The sequence below is a fragment of the Passer montanus genome, unplaced genomic scaffold (assembly GCF_014805655.1).
Source record: "Passer montanus isolate IOZ18808 unplaced genomic scaffold, ASM1480565v1 scaffold14, whole genome shotgun sequence".
Classification (NCBI taxonomy): Eukaryota; Metazoa; Chordata; class Aves; order Passeriformes; family Passeridae; genus Passer; species Passer montanus.
Genome location: NW_024360941.1, coordinates 12,784,130 through 12,810,533, shown reverse-complemented (window position 1 = coordinate 12,810,533; position 26,404 = coordinate 12,784,130). Strand labels below are relative to the sequence as shown.

Below are 26,404 nucleotides of genomic sequence, written 5' to 3'. Positions count from 1 at the left end.
CTAGTTTGTTTTTAAAATATGCATTTCATTAATGACTTCTGAAGATAAATGAGCTCTCTAGTTTGATGCCAGTAACTGGTAGAGTGGCAAAGCTAATGTATGTGCAGCTTTAAAAATAAAAAGTAAATCTACTGCTTAGACTGGGCTCCTCTAATCCAGAGTTCCCTGTGGCTGCAGACTTGGCACTCTATCTCAGCAAACCCTCTGGAAGATATTTTTGTCTACAGAGAAAATGTTTTGAAGAGCTTTGGTTTGCAATACTCTACCATATATGGGAGGGATTTTTTAGCATTTGATGTTAATTCTGTACCACATGTTAGGAAGGAATATTCAGCAGCATAAGGCAATGAAACATTTTTTGCAAAAGCAAAGAAACAGAGGTAAGATATAGAGAAGGTTTTTCAGAGGTATCAGGGGTACTTTGGTTTCTTTGCTTCCCTTTGGAGTTCAAATGTTGTCATAATTTTAAAATAGTCTCATAAAATGTGTGTGTGTTTTTATACCCAGAGTAAGCAATCATCAACCAAATCATAGTTTAAGCTATATTTAGGGGGTTTCTTCAATAAGTCTGCAAGTATTTTTCAGATTGATGAACATCATTAGCTTGCTTGCTTGATTAACTAACTGAAAACATGAGCTGCCCCTGAAACTCACATCAGATTAAAACACAGGATAAATGTCCTTATTGTTCATTATGCACATGTGCATGCATAGCTCATGTCGAGGAGAGGATATTGCATTGAGGAATAATAAATGGATAGAAGTTAATAGTTAAAACAGATTCTCAGTGTCCATCCATAAATATTTTGGCTGAATTTCACACAGATCATTCTTGATAAATGCATCTAATTTTAAAGCTATTAAACAAGTTAGCTGTTTGCATTAGATGAAGCACATAAAGAACAGCCAAGAGTAGTATGCAGTTCTGGAAGACTGCAAATATTATCTGTTTGTTAAAATTATTAATGGAAGTCATTAAATGGACTCTTACATTTTGTCTGGGAGACAAGAACATAATTTCTTGGGTCCATGCAGTGTTCCTGAGCAGATTGTTAAGCCACTTTTAGATCACTGACATAAATTAGGTGGGCTTGAGTTCCAGGCATTCTAGAAAAAAATTGAATTTTAGCAGCATGAAAGAACCAAATATTACCTGTCGGTGTAGATTATGTGGTAAAAAACTCATCAGCACATCCAAAAAGGAATTCAGATAAAGAGTGGGAGGAGAGGAAGCCCAAGTAATCCCTGCCAGGATACTCCCAGGCCCATCATGGGAGCCATCAATGGCCTGTCTGTCTCCATATGCTTGGAAGAGCACAGGGACACAAGGGCAGGCGAGAACACAAATTAGGGTGACCCAAGGAACAAAGGGTCTCCCTTGTCCAGGGCCGTGCCAGGGCTGTCACAGGAGAGCAGGAATGGAATGAGAGGCAGACTCAGTGTTTGAGCCCAGCTGCTGGAAGGGTCCGCTCTGTCCACAGGTGCCATTCTCCCTACTGGACCTTCAGCCAGAGAGGGGAAGTGTTGAGGCCATTGGGCCATGTTAGTGTTAGGAGCTGTGTGTCCAGCCATGGATGGATGTGTGCATCTGTCTGCTGGGAAGACATTTCCAGTCTCCCTCCTGGTTGGACCTAGGGACATAAAGAGGCAGCAGCTTGGTCTGTCTTGGAGGTTGGACCCAGCAATATATATTTACTTCAAAAGGTCAGAATGCAAATAAGGACTAAGAAGCCCTGCTCTAAAGACTTCTAAACTTGAATTCACTGTGCAGACAAAAGAAAAAAATATACCACTCACAATTTCAGTGAATAGAATAATAATCAGCAAACCTAATGTTTGGATGCCATTTTTCTTTTCTTTAATAAGTTTTAAGAGCTTATTAAAAGTTTTTTGCCCCTGGCTGCTCTCTCTCACCTTTTCACACAAGATGACCATCCTTTCATCTTTGCCCTCTTTGTTTGTGCCACTGCTTTTTCTGACTCTCTGAAACAGTCTTTTTAAGAAACCCACCCCTTGCTCTTAAATGAAATGGTGGTGTTTTGAATCATCTCCACCTGGCTTTGGGGCAAGACCCAGCCAGTAGACTATTTGTCGAATACAGATACAGCTCACTTAGGGTGATGCTGTCTCTAGTGGGAGCAGCTCTTGGGGCTATGGACTTAGGGGGAAGGGTTAAATGTGGAAACAATTAAGAGAGGAAGAGAAAAAGAAGCTGCAGTTACATTTAGGCAGCTGCTTTTATTGTGAGTTATTGCCCGACTTCATATTCTAGCACTGCCTGCAGGCCTTAGCTGGTTTGGGTCTCCTTTGCTTCAGTGTTAAAGCAATTCCTAGTGAGACAGGACTCCTTCCTGAAGAATTTTTCAGGTCAAAGGAATTGTGTGTGTATGCATATTTGTGCCCACATTTATATATATGCAAACGTTTTGTGTAGAGTGTTTCATATAACCTCATTTGTTCCTTAAGTGACAGCTATGTGATATAATTGCTTATAGTTTGCAAGTGAAATGAGCAGAAGATCATTAATTCAGTCTCCCTTACTGTCTCTTAATACTCCACACTCCACTTATGGGAGCCTGGCCTGGACACAGATGAGAGCATGGAACCCATCATGCATCAGTATGTGCTTAGCCACACATGTTCCTATTCTACTGGAAATTTTGCACAACTCAATACCATATAAATGTGAGGTTATGTCTTAACTGAATGTTAATTAGATCTCATTATTTTTTTCTACAGATACTGATAAATAATGCAGGAACAGACTTGTGAATATATATAAATTATATATATAGGGGTAAATATTGTATGTAGTCAGTTAAAATCTGTTTCATTTCTCTTGCATGAAGCCAAAATACTTTGCTAGATTATGGGTCCATGAAGTATAAAACTCTGATTCCATTGAGTTACAATAAAAACTAAATCAAAGCAGAATTTCCTGAATGTTTATAGTCATTTTCTCGTTGTCTTCACTTTCTCTATCATGAAATTCAGAAAGGTAGCTCCTGAAAAACTATAAATAAATTGCCACTTTGTTTGAATAAGAGCTGTAACAGTATAACAAATTTTTTTGCATGTTAGCTTATATTAAATGTAGCGTGCTTTCAAAGTCTGCCAATATTCAGACTAGAGCAGAACCTCAGTATCTACACGTCACCAAATCTCATTGGAATTTCCTCTGATGTATGTCAATGGTGGAGGAAAAGGAATAGAAGAGAGGAAAATGTAATTTTAATTACCATTTCCATTCTGTCTTTATGTAAGCAAACTGAAACACATGTACAGATTTGATAGGCATTGCCTTTGTGTCACATGTACAATGCCAATAATTAATGGCAGGTAATGCATTGCTTTCAGCTACTGCTGGCTGAAATAATTTGGCCTTTTGCCTTGCACCTTGGAATTGGCAATGAGTCTTTGGTACCACTTATTCCTAAGGCTGTAGCTCTGATATTTGCCAATGTTAACAACTTCTTAATGCATATCCTACAGGGCCTGTGGCCAGGGGAGTATTGGGAAGATTGAAGTAGCAGGGGGATACTGGAATGAGCAAAGAAATACCAGGAGCTTACTTCTCTTGCAGACCTGGGTTAAAGATGACTCTGTGGCTCAGATTACTGCTATTGTGGCAGATACTTTCTGCAAATAGGTTGCAGATCTTCATTAAGACCTTAATTTTATAAACCTCCCTGTCATAGGTTACAGAAATAAAAAGGCGTTTATCATACTTGTAGTTCTTGACTTCTTTGAAGCACTAAATCAAATCTCAGTAGTATCAAATACTAAAATTAAAATAATTATTTTAGTGAAGAGCAGAAAAATGCTCTAGTTGAATACATTTGCTAAGAATATTTATTAACTTTCTTTTACAACTATGCTAGAGTTGCTAAAAAGCTAAGTTGTGGGAAAGCTGTCTTTTAGTAATAAGAGAGTATTTATAAGATGTAATGGCAGCTCCAGTGAAAGAGGAATAGAATAAAGAAAGGAGTTGGGCAAGATCCAGAAGGAAGGTTTTTTTCTATACCTCATCTTTTAAAAATTATTTTAGATCTCTAGTAATTTCCTCAGAATGATGTTCAGTTCCAGATATACATTTTTTTATTTAATAAAAAAAGGGAAGAGGGATAGCCAGTTCATTGCATCAAAATGAAAAAAAAAAATGCCTTCACTGGTAATCTTGTTTCTTGAGCATAAAGGATCCAAAAGACTGAACAAAAGTAGTTTGTCAGCTGATCAAACATGAGCTTAGTTTATAAATGGTGTCTTTCAAATGCCTACAATGAAATTATTTTACAGTGCAGATTATTGATTAATATTATTCTGGAATGCTTAAGCCTTTATCTTGATTACTTGTTTGCTTTTAATAATTAGCTCTAATTAAGCAGTCTTTCAGGTAAAAGAGTGTATATATTTCCCTAGTGGATTAAGTATGAAATACAGCTTTCTTCACTTATTCTCTGTAAGGTTTATTGTTATTTAAAGCCTGTGAAATTTTATGTATTCTGCTAATCTGCCAAACCTGCAAATTCACACATTTCTGCAGCAGTTCCCTAACTGCATGCTTATTTTCATATATGTTTGGCATATCTCACACTGTGACGTGTTGCATGTGCTTGCTCCCTTTGTCTGGGGCTGCTGTCTGTATTGTTTTGTGCTTCCAGATAGCGGTGGGTGTGCTCGCAAACGTGCTGCAATGTCTGTCACATTAACTGCTGTGAAGAGAGTTCAGAGTTCTCCAAACCTATTGGCCTCAGGTATCACCACCAACCACTGAGAGACAACTTCTGAATGGCTTTTTTCTCCTGTTACGCATTCCTGCCATATCCCTTTGCCATGAGGAGAAGGGTAGCACTATTTTCTATTACACTGACAGATGTATTACTTGTACCATGCTTTTTAGAAAGTGCTCTTAATTCCTCTCTGCCTATGTTTAGTAGCCATTCATGAAAAAATTGGGACTACTTAGGAAAAAATTAGTTATATTTTGTAAATTAATAAATTAGTAAATTAATTTTGCCCTTCATACATGTTTTGGGTCTCACATCCCCTGTATTTTTTTCAAGATAACAAAGCATGAAAAAGAGGTTTTGCTTATTACAACCTTTTTATTGAAACTTGATTTTAAAATTCTTCTCAAGGAAAGGAATCTGAGTGTTGTTTTAAAATGCTTCTTTCCCAGAAGCTAGATTAGTTTGAAATATTAATTTATATGAAGATTGAAATATTAATTTTTATGAAGATTGCTTACCTAAAAATATTCATAACAATTAAAACATTGTAAATATTCATTAGACAGGCAGAACTGCTTCTTATCAATACTTCTGAATGTTTTTTGCAAATTTAATTTATTTCTAACACAAATTAATATTGGATATTTCTTTTTCAGGGTCTGATTCTCAGTCTCCAGATTCAGGTAAATTAAACACTGTATTATTTATGTATCGCTGTAATACCATGTAAGTGGATGAATTGCAACAATCTTCTATTTATTTGATTTCATTACTCCATACTTCCTCATTCTTCAAGGAAAGCACCTCTGAAATTGTAATCCTAATTGTTAATGGTTAAGACCTCAAATTCAGGGCTCCTTTGAAAGCAGTTATTTTTTGTAACACAGAATATGTTGCCAGAAAAATGAATTATGTGGGAAAAAAACAGACTGGTAATTTGCCACCTTTAGCTTCTTCACTGTGGCACCATTCAGTGGTACTTGCTATTTCCTTTTTAGTGCCTTACTCAGGATTGCAAGTTCTGCCCACCTTCACTTAGCAGCCTGCTCACGTAATGTGTCACTTTTCCCAGCCTCTTACAGTATTTTATCTTCAACATCTCCTTCTATGTTTGGGCAATGCTTTGAGGGCATTCCAGGTCTGAGGATAGAGAAAAAAGCATGGTTGGTTGGCTAGGAAATAGAGGTGTCATTTAGATTTTGCAATAAGATTGGAACACTATTGGAACGAGTAGTTGGGTACGGTGGTGAAATTTTGTGAAACTGCCATGACCAGCTAACTTTACATGAGCTGAGATGTTTTTCAAAATCTAACACAGCCATGAAGTTCAAGAATGTAATCTGAAAGTGAAGAAACTTGAGCCTAATTTATACAGGGGCTGAAGCACCAGCACCTCAAAAGGACACTCAAGGTTAAAAATCCATAGTCTGTGTGAAAATCACGGGAAGATGTCTACCTGCCCAATACCAGAATTGTTGTCAGTGCTCGAATTCTCTAAATTTTAATGATTAATGTTTTGTAGAGTGGCAGCTTTAGCCCTGTTCTTATAACTTCCATGGTAAAACAGCATCATTGTCAGTTGTGTGGTTTGTTTAGTGACTGGGTTGTTATGTTGAGAGCAGGGCAGATATACTAATCACACCCAAAAAATGGTTTCATTCTTTTTTATTTACAAAAGCTTGGCGATCTTACAATAATGGCAGCAGAGAGACCCTGAATGGAGACGCTAGCAGCTCATCTCTTTCAGCAAAAGGTTTCAGGAGCGTGCGGCCAAATCTGCAGGATAAAAAATCACCAACTCAGGTAAAACTGGACACTCCACGTTTAATGCCATGCCACTGCTGGGGGGTTAGCACATGTGGATGGGATACCTCTATGAAACATTGTCTGATGTCTTGCAGATAGTGTGAATCACCTGCTCAGATGGGTCACTACACACTGGTGTGCTGTATAGATAAAGCATACTCCACACAGGCTGTATGCCCCCAGGTTAATTACCAGAAAGTGCTTTCAATGAGCAAGACAGCTAAATAAAACTAGGTCATACACAAGTAAAAGCTTTCTAGGAGTGTTCCCAGACTTCAAAGAGTATTTATTAATAGTTTACACTTGGAAAAATGCACCAGTCATCAAAATATCTGAGAATTAAGATGTATTAATTATGTGGTAGAAAATGCTTCTGCCACTTTTGTGGAACAATGTAATTAGAGCACACTAAAAACAGAAACTAAAAAAAACCCAAATCAAGCAAAAACTGTAAAACATAAACAAAAAAACCACCCCCACACTTGGAAACATCTTTATCTGTCAAGAAAATATCAACATACCAATTTTAATACTTTCTCTGGTACTATTTTAATTCAAAATATTAAGAGGCTCTGTGTTTTATATATGTGTGTTACCTGTGAATAATTGCTTGCTATCTAAGATCATGGAGTACTTACATACCTGAATGCTTTCACAGCAATAATTCTTTTTCAGTGTAGTAATTGTTTTTCAAAAGAAAATGAATGATTGTGTGCTTCCTTCTGATTCTTTCTGATCCCACTTTGGTCTGAGCAAATGCAACATCTGGCTTTTTAAACAGAAATTGCACAGGAAATGGTGGTGGGAACCTGACCAATTTAGTTGTCCATTGAATTTTGCAATGTTGAGATTAAACCCTTTAATTTGCTTGTTCCTTTGTTTAAATATAAAAGTAAAACTGAACTATATCTCCTACTAACATTTACTTTCTTTCTGTTTCTTCTTCAATGTTATTTTGCTGTGTGTGGATGCTTTTGGCAAATAAGGCACCTCTGCCACCTCCTAGAAAAGAAAGCTTTCAGAAAGCAAGAGTAACTAATCACGAGAACGAAATGAATCTCCAGGCAGTAACTGCTGGTCCAGCTGAACACCTCCTCACAGATACTGCCTATTACACTAGTGAGACGTTTGTGCAGGAGACAATGTCTTCTCAAATATCCAACACAAGTGTGTCCTATGCACAAAAAATCATTAAACCACTGACCTCAGTCTCCAGTGCAGACACAAGCACAGTAGCTGGCATTAATACTACTCTCCATCAAGGCCAAAGGCAACAGTCTCAAAAACGTAAGATATCTACCCTGAAATTAACCCGGACACGTGACCCAGCAAGTAGCACTCCTTATAATTCACAGCAACAGCTCAAGCCTGTTGAAGAGCCAGTATTTTCACAAAGGCCTGTCTCACCTGCCTGTAACCCCATGCCTGAGGTACACACAGCATCTCTTTCCGTTCAGATAGTTCCCACCCCTGACAATAAAGCAGAGCCTGAAATCCAAGATCATCCACCTAGTATTTCTCCAGACACTTCAAAGATGTCTTCAAAGGATATGGGACAAAAGTCTACAGTTCTTCCTTCTTCACAGGCTGCAGAATGCCATGTGGTATATTTAATTTTTCCATCTTTTATTTTAGATCTTCATGAATCACTTAATAACCATCTGTTTAGTTATACTTACTTTACCAAAGTTAGATCTTGTGTTTTCTGGGTAAAACTACCTGTCACGTGGACCAAAACAGAAATGAACAAAAACTGAAGGTTTTGGAAGGTTATTGAAAAAAAAATTACTTAGCTGAGATAGAAGGCAGACTTCTTTGTTCCTCTGTGAGCACTTTACAGAGTGCAAATGCAACATAGGAAAATAGGAAATAAGTGTACTGTAGGTGATGCGTCTGCTCAAGTGGCTCTTCCTAGAGAGGATTGCATTAGAGGGTTATGCTGCCATAGATGCTGGAAGGATCCAGTATGGATAGTAAGGTTAGGTTGGGTTGGGGGGAGCTTAAATGCAGCTCTGTCAGTTTTCTAGGGCCACAAAAAGTACATTTTGTCAGTCAGTGCTTTCTGCAAGGCTGGGCACTGGCGTCTCCTATGTGTCCTGTGCAACAGAGCTTTTTAAAGAAAATGGGTCTGTAAATTCTTTGTCAACAACCTCCATATGAAACATCACAGGGCACTGAACTTGTAGGTCCATCTGTTTCCCCTATACCTTACACCTACTGAAATGAAAATTCTATGCTGATCTCACCTAGAAGAAATGGGAGTATCAGACACACAGCGTAGGACCAGAGGAGTCTGAGCAGGGTTTGTCACCATTCAGAAACTCCCTGAGTCAAATAAAATAAGCCTGGGCACAAGAAAGCAGCAGTGAATACATAGTAGGCAAAAGGAGAGCTCTGAATAGGCTTTGTAATTTCTACTCTGCTTTACCTAGCCACATTAGGATTTTTCTATTCAAAAAGATAAGTATTCTAGTATATCTACCAATATAACAGCCTATCTGTGTTTGAAATGGATGTACAGATTGCTGTAGGTCTAGGCATGTCTGCCTCATGTCTGAGTGAAAATCCCATAATGGCATATTTGTGTTCATCTAGTTCTGCCGGAATCATTGAGGCTACTCTGAAGTAAATACAGCACTATCTTGTAAATTTAAAAGTCCATTTAAGCCCTGTTGTCGATAGTAATAACACCTCTGCTTTTCCAGACTGAGGTTCTTTCAGAGCATCACATTCAACCAGGTCTCCACTCTGGAAGACATAAGTATCTGCATTAAAAACAGGATAGTTTTAAAGTTGCAATATGTCTGTCTCCTCCTTCAAATCCCAAGTAAAATTTTTAATCAGAGCAAAACTCTGTTAAATTATATGGCAACAATCTGCAATGCTCCTTTTGAATTCTCTCCATTAAAAAATAGGAGCACAGAAGCATTTATCACATTTTTCCTCCTCAAGACTAGACACAAAACTGTCATCTTAAATCCTTCTTTTAGACTGAATAAAATTTAGAACATTTTGAGAAAAAACAAGTTGCTTTACTCTTCAGAAGAACCAGTCTGCTACTCAGTGATTTTTGTCAGGTACGATAAGGTCACTTCAAGCAAGAGCCACACTAAAGAATCCATGTCAGAAACAGTAAGGAAAGGTGAGCAACAGCTTTTTCTGGTAGATAGGGTAGGTATGAAGATATTGCAAGTCTTTTAAATATGGGCATCAAAGGATACTGTCAAACAGCAGAACAGGTGTAGGTGTGGCCAATTCAGCTCTTGCATCTGTTATCTTTTCACTTAAAAATAGTTGCTCAGCCTTTTGGAATATGATGAATTATATATAGGCAGATAAACCTCTCAAACAGAAAGTATGATAGCTAACAAGGATTATGGGAAATACCTTTTTACAATCAAGAATAATGCTCAACGTCAAATCAGCAAAACTAAAAAGAATTCATCTTCTAGCTGCTTTTTTTAGAATTTTAAAAGTCAAAACACATTTTGCATTTTCCTTTTAATTTTGAATGTTGTTTAGTTCCACTTCAAGCTGAAAAAAATCAGAAAAATATCTGTGACTTATCTGGCAATTCTGCACCTAGCTTTCTGCTTACTCCTTGATTTCAATATGTGGGAAGCACTATCAGAAATTTGGTGACTGGGTTGCTCTGAATAAAAGGAGAAAAATTTCAGTTGATCACAGAGATCATTAAGGCATGTAGCCATCTTTTCAAGCTCTATCCCTTTATGGATCTCTTATCTGCAAAATGCAGCTGACATTTTCTGTGATGTTCAATTTTGAAATAAATTCTAATGAGAGGGGGGGTGTATTTGGCATCACAATTGAGTCATGGAGCCACTGGGTTTTGTAGCTCCTTGTTAAAGTACATACCTAAAACTAGAGTACAAATCAGCATGGGAGATGGTGTAAAAATCTGCCTCAGGTGAGTTCCCAAAATGAAGATGCCATGAACTAAAATTAGAAATAAAGGCTACAGCTATATGTTTAAAAAATAATTATTTTCTGACTCAGATCTCAGTTTAAAACCTTGAAACTGTTCTAGCTAATGCCAAGTATTATGATCCCTTTAGTGCAATATATCATAATATTTGCAAAGGTCGCAATTTCTCTCACATAGAAAATTAACTTTCAGTATACAATGCAGGATAGTACTACCATTTTTAAAATTGTTTTAGATCTGCAAACTCTACAGGACTTTGTATAGTTAAAATACTTTGGCACCTGCAGCTTTTATAGGTTGTGTGTCAAACTGAGTCCTCAAAGGATGCTCTCAGACTGTAGATTAGGCCTGCCAGCAGTGTTTTAAGTTGCCAGAGAAACTCTCAAAAAACAAGTACACTTAGAAAGGTGCAGCTCTCCCTCTGCCTCTGGGTTTTTGTATGTGAAAGACAATGAGGTAAGATAGGTAATCATCTCTTAAGAGGTAGTAAAGAGGAAATACTGTGCATGTGGGTTATCTGTGTCTAGCCAACATGTACAACTGTAGTTTGTCACAAAGTATGGAAATAGACAGCTCAGAGGGAGCTTGTGTGGTTCAAGTTAATGTATCTTGCTGTTTGTGCTCCTGTTTGCACTGAATTTCAGTGCTTATCTGTTGAAACTTTAGGAGCAAGCAGAAGTGTGCTATGACTCACTGAGTGACATTTTGTAAACACTCCTACTCAGAGAAAGGTTAAGCCCCTTAAAAGTATATATGAAAATGGAAGCATTCAGGTTACTCAGTATTGTTACATTATTACAGTCTCAAGAGATGCTGCTTCTTTGTACCATACTGCAGGTACAGGAGAAATAGCTGTATCTATTATAACAGAGAAATTTCTATTTGCTAGTATGAAACCAGTGGAGGTAAATTTTATTGTCCAAGTTTCTTATGCGAAGAAGTTACAAACTGAAGAATTCTGAACTGCATCTTCAGAGATAATCACATGATATTTTTTTAATATTTCTTTTCCTGGGTTCCTTAGTGTCCTGTTGTTCTAGAGATCACTCTCTGAAACTGAGGTTGCAAAGCATTTTTTCTGTTATTTGAATTCCTCAGATGAGTTGAACATTTGGTTTAGTGTTGATGTGCTGGAGGAGTAAAACGTCTATAGCAGATGTTTATGAAAGTGTTTCTTTTGATAGTCTTATAGCTGTAGAAGTGTGCATGAAGGAAAATAAACCCGGAATTAAAAATAAAAAATCTAAATCAATTCATTGAGTACATTTCTGAGTTTTAGGTATTGCCAATAGGTAGTGTGATACGGAAGAAAGAGGAAACTGGTTTCAGCATTCTGGGGACAGATGTGAAGCAAAGAAAACTGGGCATGTATTTTTTAAGTTCTGCATCACAAGTATTGCTTTAGACAAGGGCTGAACTCCACCTCCCTATAGTGAGTTTAGAATTAGAGGACTAGGTAAAAAAATGGGCATTGGAATATAATTTGCAGCATTAGTTTGGACATTTTGTAATCAGCTTTTAATAATTAAAAATAGAGGTATTTTTACCCATTTATGCAAATGTATGGGTGTAATTTGACTGTTGATTACTAAACTCTGCTATGTATTAACACAATGAATTTATTCACTTATCTCTGAGTCTCCTTATCTGTGTCTTGACTGTAGAAGCAAGGCCAGGACTCTGGTGTCGTTAGTAATCTCACACCACACCACTCCCCACATATCTTGCATTAAAATGAGAGATGACTGATTTTGAAACCCATGCTAGAGTCACCTGTTTACTTTATATAAATTGGATACCAGCTGTGTTCTTCAGGCCTGACATTTTACAATTTGATGGAAGAGAAGCATTACAAAGGACCAGCAGATGGCTGCAGCAAAGGCTGCTCTTCAGACCTTCAATTCACATCAAGACTGATGACATTTATCTGTCTCTCAGGTGTGGCTCCACAGCCCAAGACAGCCACAGTCGAGCTAGTTTTTCATCAATCTAATTGATTAAGTAGTTGTTTGGCATTTAATCTGCCTGACTTCTGCTAGCATTTCTTGGGCTGTATCATAACAAACCTAATCTGAAGCATGCTGAATGGAACCAGTATTAAGTTTTCTGGAATGCCTTCAGCCTTGTCATTCTCATATTTTTCACAGTGAAAAAATATAAGAAAATATGATTCATAGATGAAAATGCATGCACATTTAAAAATATGGATTAGTAGTAGCCAGTTGTATGTGTTTGAGATTACCAACATTCCATGTTTTTCAAGTGGTGGAAATCAGTTTTCAAAACCAACGCTGTTTTAAATCACAATTTCAGCCACTCTTTCCCAGAGAGATGATTATATATATGAAAGTATTCTAGAGCCAGGCAGAATAGAAGTTGTACTCTACAAAGACAAGAAGCTTCATGCTGGGAATCAGCCCCTAGAATTGCTGCATTCCTTCTGTCTGCATTGTAAGAATAATAGCTTTATATTCTTTTTAAGAATTTGGCTTGATGAAATCAGCTATTATTTGCCAATCACAATGAATTAAAATCTTTAAAATCTCAGTTTCATTAGCTCTCTGGATGCACCCTGAATATCTGTCCTTGTGTTGTCCATCCCTTCTTTTCTCAAGCATGCAAGAAATCTCCTCAGTTCAGACCCAGATTTACTAGATTTCCCAACTCCCCAAGATTTCCTGGTATTTTAACATATAGAGATTAATTTACACATTTTGGTTCAGTCATATGTATCTTTTCTTCTGGGGATGCTGAGAGGACAAGTGGTCTCAAGAACTTCAGAGCTTCTTTTTAGCTCTTCCTCATAATTACAGCATGATCTCCTGGCTCCTGTCTTTTGCCGGAGATCTTGATATGATGATCTGATGACATAGATGATGAAAATCATAATGAATGATGATTCTGTCTCTTCTTTATGTACCTGTGAGGTGAAATTACAGTTTCTTATATGGGTATGTAAATGGCAACATCTTAAATATATTGTGCTGTATAATCATCCTAATTTTTCATGACATTATTTTTGATAATATTGCATTGTTCTTTTGAAGTTTCTATTGGCAAATTAGTTCTCTATGAAAATACTGTGTCCTTTTACAGTCATACACTCAGTTATTGATTATTTTAATTAAGAGATAAACTGTTTACATGTCCTCTGTGAAAAGATTAAGTTAGGTGGTCTTCAATTGTAGATTTGAAACATTGAACATTGCTGTAAAGAAGATTTCAATTTTAAGCTGTTTGACTAAGTTTCTTCACTGTTTTGACTGCAGATTTTACCAGCAGCTATTGCCTATTTTTGTGTACCCTAGAGATCCAATGATGCTAAAGATTTATTTTGAATCAATTGGAACAAGTAATAGATATCTGCTCACACACTTAAGATTCTTTTCTGTAATGCTTATTCATAGGGATGGTCCCATTGACCTCAGTAAGGTTATTTGTGTAAATTCTAGTTGATCTCAACAAGAATTATGCAACTGGAACCCCAGTGACCTCTTGTAAGTAGCATAATCTGGGTTGTGTTCCAAGTCTTCCATAAGGGCTTTAGAAGATATTTTCAGATTTTGGATTAAAATGCCAAAATGGCATTTTAATCTGATGGCTTGAAACATTTTTTGAATGATTAAAGACATCTGCCTAGTCTAAGCATAGGAAATAACTATATTACTGATAACAAGGTGATATGGATGACTGAATGTTTCTTTTTAAAGTGGTATTTGTTACATATAGTGTCTTACTGTCCTCTGTTTTACATAAATTTAAAATCCCAAACAGTCTTTCCCAGTAGCTATTCCAGATGTCCTCAGCCCTATCAACAGTGAAACCCTCAGTGCTGAAGTAGGCAGTATTTTGAATACTTAGGAATTAATGGAAAGCTTGTGGTTTAATAGGCACTGTAGAAGGATTTGGGCAGCTGTTTAACAAATATTAGACGCCAACATGCTTTAGTTCATAAAGAAGTTGCAGATGCAAAAAGCCAGTTGCAGGACTAGTTTAAACTGAGTGCCCTGTGACAGATTTGAAATGACAGAACATAAGGCTCATACGTTGTATGGCAGTTTTCAGAAGCACTCTCATGAAACTGTTCCCTTCTACTTTTAAGGAACTGTGCTGAATCCAAACTGGCATGTTTTGTTTCAGTATGTCCTGTTCTTGTGCTCCCAGTCTTTGTTCCCCAGATTTATACCAGTTACCCTAACAGTCCTTATGTCCTCTAATGTAAAAAGACTTCTATGCATACACCTTATAGAGTAGGTTGTGACAGGGTGCTTCCAGGGTGCTTGGAAATTCTAAGATCATCCAAATATTTTTATTAGAGAGGCAGTGGAGAAGATGTATTCAGTCACGATAGGCAAAAAAATCTACCACCTGTTACTTGCAGATCATATGAATAGTCATTAAGTGTGTTTCTGTATAGCTGGCAGTCCTCCTCATCTTTATGTTACAGTTAGTTTCAAAGTCATACCTATCCTTGACAAAATAAGTGTAACATTTACCAAGATCAGACTTGCAGATACATGTTTGCTTTGAAAACTACATGGACATGACATTCTCTAGCCTCATATTTATGTGAAGAATAAAATAGCGTGAACCCTCTCAATGCACAATGGAGATCATTAATATATGCAGTCCATTATGAATATTCATCCTCAGCACACTATGGTTTCTGGCATTGCTTCCACTAGTATTTTATGCATTCCTTTCTTTCTTGTTGTCCTACTCTAATGTAGAGCATGGTTGATTTATTTCCTAATCCTTGTAAATGTGAACTTCCTCGGGTGGCTGAAAACCTTACACTTCTGTAATTCCCCTACACCCAGCAAGAGGCAAAGGGAAAAGTTCTTTATTCATTAAGTAATCTGTTTCTTTTCTTATTTTTTTTCCTCAAATCTCAGCTTGGAAACCAGAAAGTAACTGCCCCTGTGATGGAGGTAAATGCTTCACAGACACACAGACAAACATCAACAGAAGCTTCTCCACTGCCTCTTCCTTCTCCTGTGGTACCAGTTAACAGAGCCTCTTTCTCACCAGACAGTGGCACCCACCTAGTACCATATTCTTTGCCAACGCTTGACGATTTTTTGCCTTCACGCTTTTCTAAACCCCCAGCCCTGTCCCAGTGCCCGTGCCAATGCCCGTGCCCGGCGGCTGCCAGCGCTGCGCAGAGGAGCGGAGCAGCCTCTGTGAGCGCCGACTCTGCCCTGAGCGAGGGCTCCTCGCGCACGGCGAGCGAGTCCTCCACAGCCATCCTAGATGAGCTGCAGACTTGTAGCTATGACACCACTGACTGCTCTGAAACACCTTCCCCAACCTTGAGCCAGATGTCTGCTGTGTCAGATGGCACCACCTTAACCAACACTGCTGCCACTTCTCATGTAATTATGCTTCCTTTTTTCCTCCTCCATTTTGTTCAAACAGGTTGTCAGAGGGGCACAGAATTCGACCTTGTCTGTTATCCCATTACACAAACAAGTATTTTGGTAGTAATTTTCCGTGGTCACAGTCTGACAGTGTTTTGTAACAATTGTTAAAACAAAAAAAATCATTGGCATAGCAGATTTGGGAGTAGGAAATGATTGCTGCACAGTTGTGTGGTCAGCTAAGGTGTATCAAATGCTTTGCTTAAAAGAAAATAAATTCAAGAAATACTTGTTCCAAATGTATTAAAAGCAAGCATTCCATGGAGTTTGAAGAGATTTGTTGAAAATATTGTTAACAGTTTACAGGTTTTTGGAGTCTGGACCACCACCATTTTTGATTTACACTGAGAAGCAGATTACAATAATGTTATTTGTAAATTCATAGTAAATGTTCACCGTATTTAATGCAGTTTTATCCTCAGCCATGATGACTGACTGCACAAAACTGGTTTTCTCTCCTCTAATTAACCTTTTCCTCTCCTAAGCACAGTATCTTATAGGACTGAACTGCATAAATAATCTTGAACTATTCAAGTGTCCTGTTACTTCTCTCTTGGTGAAGTCAAGGGAAAAACCAGTATGCAGTTAGACACTTTATACATACATTCACTTTTCTGTATCTTAGTATACTCATATGTGGGGAGAAAGAAGGTATGGAATCTGGGTCAAACCCAGATCACTTTTGATTTCTTTTGAGATTATCCACATGATTAAAATGAGTCAGAACAAAGCCTTCATTTAAATTGAGCAATTCATTCCTGAATTGCAAAACAGAGAGATGTTCTCAATCCAAAGTTTTACTGGGTCACACCAGTGTTCAAACTTTGTATAAATACTTCAGCATACAATAATTTTAAGCCTGAAAAGAAAAAAACAGTGTGTATATATATATATTAAGCTTTGTGTATAATTTATAAAAAATACTTTGAGTCCAACCTTGCACATAGTCACCTGGAAAGTCAGTTATTGGTTGTCATTGCTGTGGATGCTGCTAAAAAATAACACTAATAGCAGGCATGTAAAAGTTTTAATTCTTAACTTCTGCAACACAGCTCTGAAAACACTGGTTTTTTAAAAGAATCATTACTATGGATCTGCATACAACACAGTACTTGTAGCCAAAGACACCATAATAAGTATAGACTGGTCAGACAGAGTTACCACATGACCATTTGCTAGCTATGGGAAGCATGGAATGTTTATATTTTCTTGTAGCCTACTTCTAAAATTGTCAGCTAACTGTATTTGTTTTCTTTGAGCATCCTTTTTTGCAAGCTCAAGTGAGCAGTTGCTCCTTCTTTCCCTTTTTGGGTTAGTCTCCCAGTGGAAGGCTGTGTAGTAGTCAGGTCTGACCACCACCTTGTCTTTTAGACGTGGCAGGGGTGAGCGTGACGTTTGTTCACTGTTAATGGACAAAGCCAAATGAAAAGACACTCACCCAAGAGCAAAAATGCCCAAGTAGTCCTAAGAACCCCACAGAAATTAAACTGCTGGCAAAACCCAACTCTGCAGTATAGAAAAGTCATCATCTCCCACTCTCTGTAGAGAAGGGCTAGATGGCTAAAAATGCATCCATGAAATGAAAAAACATTGGGGAAGCTGGTGGCACACACACACACACATTGGTAGTGGCTCTAATTCTGGAATGGTCTTCATTCTCAGAGTGCTGTTGATTTTGTAGGTGAAAACTACTGGGAGAATGATAAAAGTAATATAGGATTGGGCCATCCACCACTCTACCTGCATAAGATATAACCCTGCTTTAAAGACTTTATGTCCACATAGGGGATGTTTGTTTATTTTTTAGTTTCTTAATGAGACTAGACAAAAAAGTTCTAAAACAACTTCTAAGAAGAAGCAGCAGCATCAGGAAGAGCTGAGTCAACAAAACTGACAAATATTCTAGGCAAAAGGCAGAGCTAAAGGTAAAACTGGTCAATTTTCTTTACCTTTAGTCACAGATTATGGATTCTTTGAAAACCTGAAGTATGAGAGTTGCAATTCTTATTTGGGCCTATGCTTAGAATTGGAGTTAAAATTAGAGAATAGCTGGTTTTGGAAATTATTTTTTCTGGTTGTATTCCAATTATGAACATTTTCCCTATGAAATTATTTCTGCGGGTTCTTCTTTTTTATGTAGTTTGAAATTGTGGAATCTAATGGAAACTTGGAGGTGGCAGTACACACTAGATTTTTGCTTTTTCCCAAGTTCCATGACTGTCTTGAGCTTCAATTGATTCTGAGTATTTTAACCTAATTCACTGTCTTGAGGTCAGGTGTGTGCTGTGCAGCATTCTTGCAAAGAACTGCTGAGACGTTCATACTGGGACCTCTTCTCCCTGTCTCAGCAGAGGGAAAGTTAGAAAGTACTCCAGTCCCAGATGGATGCCACCTTCTGTTCTGATTCAGAAATCCAGAGAGCTATTCTTTCTGATGCTCAGGCAAATTAGAGGAATTTTAAACCTGATACCTCATAGGAATTTTTACAAGATCTTGATTGTCTTGCTGCAGAAGTAGGTGGCTCTACTTGCAGTGGAGGACAGGTTAAGTATACTGGAGGGAAAAAAAATTAATGGAGGTTGCTAGGGAAAGGAACATCATGAAAAATTATATTCCTAGTAAACTGGAAAATAGGTGCATTTTGGTTGAATAGGGTTTTTTTTCCATATTGTCTTCTTTTCCCACAAAGATGACCTAGGAAAGCAAAATGTCTAATTCATGAATAGACATCTTCAAGGATTTCACTTCCTTGTAAAATCTGGGAATAAAATCTGTCACCTTGACCTAAAGTGTCACATTCTCAGATTGAAATATCAGTAACTACCAAATTATTCCACAGGAATAAAAGGCCTTTGGTAAAACTATCTTCTATAGCTAACCCTGTAAACCATGAAAGATGCAGCAGATGAAATAGCCACCTTCACAGACATTTTCCTCAAAGAGAAAAGCATTAGAAACCAAGAAATTATAGCTGAGCTGAGATCTTATCTAAGACCTTCAGAAGCAAGACTAAAAATGTCATATATGAACATGCCACATACACATTCAGGACTGATGTCCTCCAACTACTTGTGTGGGTCCTGTTTTCATGATATTTTGTACTACTTAGTGTACTTAGCCTTACTGTCTAACTGAGATATTTGGTAAAGTCCTTCTCAGGAATATCTCAGTCTTTTATTACAGAAATTCATAGGAGTGTCTTTCCAGTCTGCAAAGAACTCACACCAGTTCTGCTCAGAGAAACAAAACCATAGTAAATGAGTAAGAAGGTGTAAGCCTCTGCATAGTTGCACCCTGCCTTCCCTAGAAACAAGCTTTCCCACAAAGACAGTATGTAGGAAAGAGAATGGGTGAACACCTAAAGCAGAGGAGAGATGGCTGGCCTCAGTTTGAAACCTTATCTGAAAACATGCCTGCATACTTCTTGAATTGCTGTATTTGAGTTATGTAGCTTTTCTATTCTTACATCTCCAAAACTGGTTTTTTGGGTTTTTTTGGTTTTGGCTGTTTTTTTTTTTTTTGAGGAGAGGATCACATAAGAAAAGCCAACTTACTTTTGGTTCTGGACTTTATTAAGAGAGGGGACGTTTGAACACAAACTTTCAAAGGAGACATCACCACAACAGAAACTTTTCAGCTCATTTCTGAAAGCAGACATCCTTAAAATGAGAAACTCCTAAACGTATCTAGGAGTTCACATGATGTCTGCACAGGACCAGAAATTGTTTTTTCTCTCATAGCTATGGGAGGCCAAGATGTTAAAAATTTGAAATCAATTCAGTAATCTCCAAAATACAATTGCATACAGAAGGTCATGAATAATTTAATTTTTATTTGTAAAAATAATATGCATTTTAATATGGTTTTATTTATGCTTTGCTGCTTCAGGTAGTCTCTTGTTTACATCTGCAGCATGTTTTAGCTCATTTGTTATATAAAATTGAGCAAATTTTGTAGTTCTTCTAATTCAGATTTAAAGAACAGTTCTGCATTAAAGGAGGTGTTGCAAAGAGCTTCACTTGCTTTTCTGCTGAAATATTCACTACCCTCTTATTTCATTCAATGCTTTCTCAGTATCTCAGTCTTGATTCTTTCAATACTCCATGTAAAAGTGATGCAGTCCCAGTTGCAGGGATTCTAAACCTGGGGGCAGTTTCCTCTTGTGAAGTGCCTCTAGTGACTAAAGCCTAAATGGCTTTAGGTGCTTGCTGCTTTTGCCAGTTTCCTTACCTCTCCCATTTTTTATTTTGTTCTGTCATTTTATGGATGTGGGTTGTTGTTTTTTTTTTAATTAGTGCTATTTATTTTTATTGTGATAGATTACACATCAGCATGCACAGTCACTCCAGCTGGCTTCCATATTTTACAGAAATTTTTTTCACTCTTCTCAGCTAGTCCTAATGAGACTTTTCCCTTCAGTCTGCCCAGAAGTTCCCATTAATATCCATAGTGCTTGAGCATGGGCACTAAGGGAATATGTCTCTTGGTGTGAGGGATCTGTGGCAGACAGCCTTTGTCACACGGTGTTGGGAGCTTTTACTGCCACCTTCGTTTTATATTGCTGTTAGACATCTGCAAACCTTTTTTGTGCCATCCTCATTGCCTTGACCGTGATCTCTCTGTCACCTCCCCAAGACGGCATGCGTCACAGCCAGCACTGACAAGGAGAGAAGAGGGGAGGTACAAGGTATAGAAGGACCACACTCTGCTCCCTGTGTGATAGGTTTTGTGTTTCAGTGAATGCAGATGCCATTATGGCTGTGTACCTGACAACTGGTAATTGTTGCGTGGATGACAGTCTTGCATCGCTCTTTCTTTGGGATTGCAGTGGAGACCTTTGTGTGTAGTTTAATGGGATATTGTTTTGTCTCTCTCAGGCTCAGATCACAGTGAATGGGAATTCTGGCACTGCTGCCAGCCCAGTGAGTCACTTTCAAAGGCCTTTTTCCCCTTCTTCAGCTTACCCTCCACCAGCTTCACTCAATTCGAACATTGTTATCATGCAGCATGGCAGGATGATGGGTAAGCCTCAAACAGAATGTTTGCTTTATACATTACACAACGTATTCTGATTCATGTGGCAAAGACTGCAAACAATTGCAGAGTGCTTCATAATGGAGGTATTGTCTATTCATCTACCTTGGGAAGTAAATGCAAAGAAATAATAGCATTTATTGTAAGCTACAGTTGTGATCCTGAACTGGAGTTACTGTTAAGTTTTCTAACCTAGGTGTGTGAGCTAACCTCTTTTTTTAACCTCAATTTCTACTGGCTTTGCCAAGGAAAGGGCTTCGATCAAAATAGCTCAACCTGTCCAGCCCTTTCAGATTTTGCCATAAGAAACCGAGGGCCCACTTTGTACTTTGCTCCTCCCTACAGCTTCCATAATTCTTTAGCAGAAATACTGTCAACAAAGGGAGAGGCTCTGGGCTTTTAAAAACCTAAAGCCACATCAATCTCAAACTTGTTCATGTATTTTTTTAGGGCATCTTTAATTTAAAAATTAAACACAAACTAAATACTATCAGCCTTAGGCTCTTTGCCAGTATAATCCTGTTTTGCCAAGAGAATAATTTACTTGCTTTTTCTACCAGTGTTGTGCATATTTAGAAAAGATTATACATGCAAAATAACTTGAATGTGGTCCCACAGTTTGCATTTTTTTTGTGCTTGCAGGGAAATTAGGTGACAGTTCTTGCTCTGAGACATCTTAGACAAATGCTGCTGTCATCATAGTGATAAGTACAAAAACTGTATACATGGGTTACTCCACATCCCAGAATTCTAGGGTTTTTGAGTGCTTCTGGTTTACTGATCTAAAGATCTATCAATACTGGTGTGGATAAACTTAAAATATGTATTTTCCCAAGACTTTCACTCTTGTATGATGCTGAAGTTCAGTGTTCCACAGTAACAGCCTAATTTAATTCTCTTTGCTCATGTAGAAATACATGAGCAAAGAGAATTAATCATAACAGCCTAATTTAATTCTCTTTGCTCATGTAGAAATACCCCTGATGGCCTCAGTTTGAGACCTATGAAGAATGAAGGATCAAATCCAAAATGTTTTCTAAATTTAACATCATGCATTTTGGGAAAAAGTTCCAAATATCCAGACGTTTGCCACACAGAGTTGCCCCTCGCCATATATGTGTAGCACTGTATTATTTACAGGATTTCAGACTTGAGTAAACAGCTGAAACAGCCATGCCAAATCCAGCACTGCAATGGGAGTGAGCAGAAATATTCAAATTAAAATTAGAGCTTTCACTCACCGGAGCTCCTTTTGCAGGCTCATATTACAACTCATATTTTTCTTCAGAATAATCAGTGGATATTAATGCCACATGAAAGTCAATTGTTATTGTCACCATTAGTGTTAGAACATATATTTACACTCCCTGCATTCATTTATCCTGCAGTGGAACTGTCTCACTGGTCCTGCATTTATAAAATAGAGACTTTGTAATAGCAGCCCACTAATTTACTGGAACCTGCTGCTTGAAGGAGCAGGGCTCTTTTTCCTGTATACAGGAAAGAGTGTATTTTCTGCAGAAGTACAAATTTTCATGTCACATCCCAGCACTGAGGTGTTTTTTGTTGTTTTGTTCAGCATTTTAGAAGGAAATGGTAATAGTGATGTATTAATTTCATTAGTTATAAAGAAAGATTTGAGGGGGAAGGGTAGAAATATTGCAGGTCACTATAAAACAGTAGCAGCTTGAACACTTCACCTGACTTGCTGTAGGTGGATCATCAGATTGCTCTGCAGGTGCCAGGTTACCAAAAACCATTTTTATGGATTATACGTGGAGTTCCATAAACATCAACACACATTAGGGGAACAACACTGCATGTCAGAATTTTTTTCTGAAAAATATTCATGCATCAAAACTTCTCTTTTCTTAGTACATATCACATAAGTTTTTGTGCAAGGCTGTCTTCTGTGCTTATAGAACAGCAATTTTCTATAGTTTGCTAGACTCGGTGGGTGGAAGTTTTGAAATTATGTCACTGGTTTCCAGAGAATGGGTAGAAAAGGTGCAAAAGTTTGATTTATAGGAGAAAGGCTGCTGCACCTTTCTCAACAGATTTTGCTGTGTTTGTGGGGTTTTTTTCTATTTTTATTGAGCAAGATGTTGTGAAAAAGTACTTCTACTCTAATTCTGAGTTTAATAGTTTGTCTAGTCCTTAAATACGTTTATAATTCTATTAATGTAACATTAAGTAGGGCAAATCCCTATTTAAGATATTTCTTATAAAAATGTATATGTATGTGATTAAGATTGTCAGCCTTTGTACAGTGTACTGAAATGGGGAAGTATGTTTTAACTGCCAAGTATGATTATTGTGTCATTACACAATTTTCTGTCATGTTATCTTTACAGAGTCCACAGAGACATACTCACAGCATGTTCAAAATGTTGGCACCACCACCACCACCAGTACAATACCAATCTGTAGATCCTCAGAAGAAGAAAAAAAAATTACAGTAATTAAAGCTCCACATTATGCAGGGATTGGCCCGGTAGATGAATCTGGAATCCCTACAGCAATTAGAACGGTAGGAAATTCTGGGAAATCTGTGTATGAACTCATACAATGAACTGATTGTTGGTAATGGGTTTTTCACATTCTTCTACTCTTATATAATTTGGAATAGAGCGTGTGTAATCAGCAGCCTTGTGAATATAATATTGTGTGTTGACGAAAAGGAGAATGCTGATGGGAGCATAATTGGGCAACCTCATGTTTCTAGTTTTAATTAGAAGTAGCCAAAATTTTGTGTCTTTCTTGTGTCTCTTGTAGTTCTTGCCTTTTGGAGATGCAGGGTAATTGCATTTGGTTTATTTCTGAAATAAAGTTTATGCATACTATATATATCTATATGTGCATGTGTGCAAATAATTGTATATACATATGTGTGTGTATATGTAAAAATCTTACACTTCTGCATTTTTTGTGGCAGTGTTCTCATGTCATCAGGGTCATGCAGAAATGTGCAGTTTTGTTCTGATGGCAATGTAAGGGGTTAGCATTTTCGTGACAGTGCAGTAAATAATCATTGTGCCCTTGAGTGGCACATAAGCGAATAGCTGGGGAGCCCTTCCATTGTGAGCAGCCTAGTTTTGATCATCTGCCGCTGGTCACTGCTTGAGTGGTCCCAGGATGTCAAACTGAGGAGTTTTGTTTTCACTATGCTGAAGCATTCTTTCCACTCTGCTGTCAGGGCAGCCTCTTCTGGCTGCTCCGGAGAGCGCAGAGGCGGCTGCACTGGGTCTGTGAAGGCAGCACTTACTGGCCTGCCCAGCCAGAGAAGGACTGCTGTGCTGCACGGACAAAGTGAGAAGAGTGGGAGCCAGGATGAAAGCGGCAGAGCCCTTGCAGGTGAAGTCTTAGTGAGGTGCAGGGATGTAGCAGCTGTTGGATGTATCCTGTCTGCCAGTACTGACATATGGGGCTATGTTGTATTGCCAAAAAATTGCTTCAAGGGACTGAAAAATTAGAGGAGAAATCAGGAATTAATGGAGAAAATCAATAGGAAAAAATCAGGATAAGTGGTAAGATGGGGACAATTTCTATAAGAATGGGGGAGAAACTCTGGCATTTCTTGCTTTATTTTTGACATTAAAAAGTAATATGATCAGAATCTTTTAAAAATGAAGACATTTTTTTCCAGCAATACTCTAGCTTTCTGTCCTATTTTTAAGTAAGTAGTCCCTTTGCTTTATATTGGATATGGTAATTGGTTTTGTCTTTTTTAGTAGCAGATTGTTCTAATAGGGCGCATATCAGTTATATAAGATTATAACAGAAATCCCCCTTAAGTGTGCCTAATGAAGCTGGCAATCTGCCAAACTATATTTAACTTTCAGGTTGTATGATCTGAGTCTTTCAGATTTTTCTCCTAAAAATGTAATTCTGTTTGAATTAGGACATTTTCCTCCTGGTTTTGCTCTGTTTTTTTCATGTGTTTCAATTTCAAGAAATCTTATAGACTGATATCTTTCTATTATAGAAATAATTCTCACAATGAGATATAAGTTAAAACTTTATGCTAGCATGTGTATGTGTAAGAGTGTGTCTGATATGCCATTTTGCATCCTTATTCTCCTTCCTTAAGGCATAGCTGGTAGTAAAATTGTTTTCAAGGTACTTATTTGAGATTACTTTCTAAGTGTGCACGAGTATATTTGAGCCCCGTGTATCCCAGGTGAGCAAGAACAAAGTTGGTATAATTGTCAGCAAGACTGAAATATGCTGCACCTTGCAAAGGTGCTAAAACTGCATTTTCCATTAATAGTAGAAGGTAGAGTATATCACCTGTCCTTTCTCCAAGGTCAGTGAGCAATCCAAATGGGAATCTTCTCCCAGAAGGTTCACTCTCAGTCCATCTGAAGAGAGAATTTTTCAGATTAATTCAGTTTATCATTGCACATAAAGTTTAGAAGTTTCTTTCTCTTCCCTCTTTGCAAAAATGGCAACAGTCTATCAAAAAAGCAGTAAATGAAGATTCAGGGGTGATAGGTAACACACACTGTGTTCCAAAATGCTGTGCTGCTCAAAGTTTAGCATGTTATTAAGAACCCAGGAGTATCTGTGTTCCAGATTTGGAGTGCTTCTTAGGAGTAAAGACGTTTTGCAAGATGTGATTGTCTCCTCCGAGTCTGTCTTTGTCTCTGTCTGGTTTGTGACAGCTGTTTAACCAAGGAAAAAACATGTTCTTTCTATTCCTGCTAACCCATTTTGTATCAGGCTTCTGAGAAGGGAAGGACTCCTGTAGAGTCCTTCCCTTTTTATTCACTCAGAATCCCCATCCCATGTTAACATGTTCCTTCTATGCCACTTTAGCTCCTTCTAGCTCTGGGAAATGCAAGTCTGAAAATTCAGATTGTTGTTAGGTTCTGCCTTTGTGCCAAGCCCTGCCCCAAAGATGGTAAAATTCCAAGACACTAAAAGTGAAGTATCTGAAAAAGAGAGGGTAAAATGCTGTTCGCTCAGAAACCATTCAGTCAAATATAGCACCATTTAACACCGATGGGGACCTGGAAAAGGAAAAGCCAGATTCATGGAAAGCTCTAAGACTGCACTGTTTTAGTTCATCCAAAATGATTTCTTTATATCTAATTATCAAAATTAATATGTAGACTGAAAAGGCCTCTACTTAATAAGAATGAAAAAAAAAAAATCAAGTCCCACTAGATTTCTTTTCCATACTTAGTGGTGTAATATGTCAGCTTGAAAAAAAACAATAAACTGAAAAACCACTGAAAGTCTCAGAATATTCTGAATTGGAAGATCCACAAGGATCATCAAGTCCAGCTCTTAAGTGAATAGCCCATATGAGGATCCAAGCATTATTAGCACCCTGTTCTCACCAGCTGAGCTAATCTCAGGGTCAGAGAGGCCTCCTTTAATTGCATACTTCCTGATGGATGATTACAATACTGCAGAGATTATGGACTCTCCTTAGAAGCAATTGCAGTTACTTCTTATGTCCT

The 26,404-nt window shown here is 37.7% G+C and overlaps 1 protein-coding gene across 23 annotated transcripts in view; it reads left to right on the top strand.

The window, feature by feature from the left end:
• SORBS2 (sorbin and SH3 domain containing 2) overlaps nt 1–26,404 on the top strand; it is a 145,150-nt gene that overhangs the window by 67,908 nt on the left and 50,838 nt on the right. For 13 of the 23 annotated variants that reach the window (XM_039699861.1, XM_039699860.1, XM_039699866.1 and 10 more), the window contains 7 exons: nt 4,662–4,754; nt 5,387–5,413; nt 6,409–6,533; nt 7,523–8,140; nt 15,378–15,413; nt 20,780–20,924; nt 23,291–23,466. In XM_039699861.1, coding sequence (XP_039555795.1) covers nt 4,662–4,754; nt 5,387–5,413; nt 6,409–6,533; nt 7,523–8,140; nt 15,378–15,413; nt 20,780–20,924; nt 23,291–23,466 — 1,220 coding nt within the window. Of the gene's footprint in view, nt 1–4,661; nt 4,755–5,386; nt 5,414–6,408; nt 6,534–7,522; nt 8,141–15,377; nt 15,858–20,779; nt 20,925–23,290; nt 23,467–24,162; nt 24,291–26,404 lie in introns of those variants that run through there. The other 10 variants (XM_039699868.1, XM_039699877.1, XM_039699867.1 and 7 more) reach the window with 5 other exon arrangements.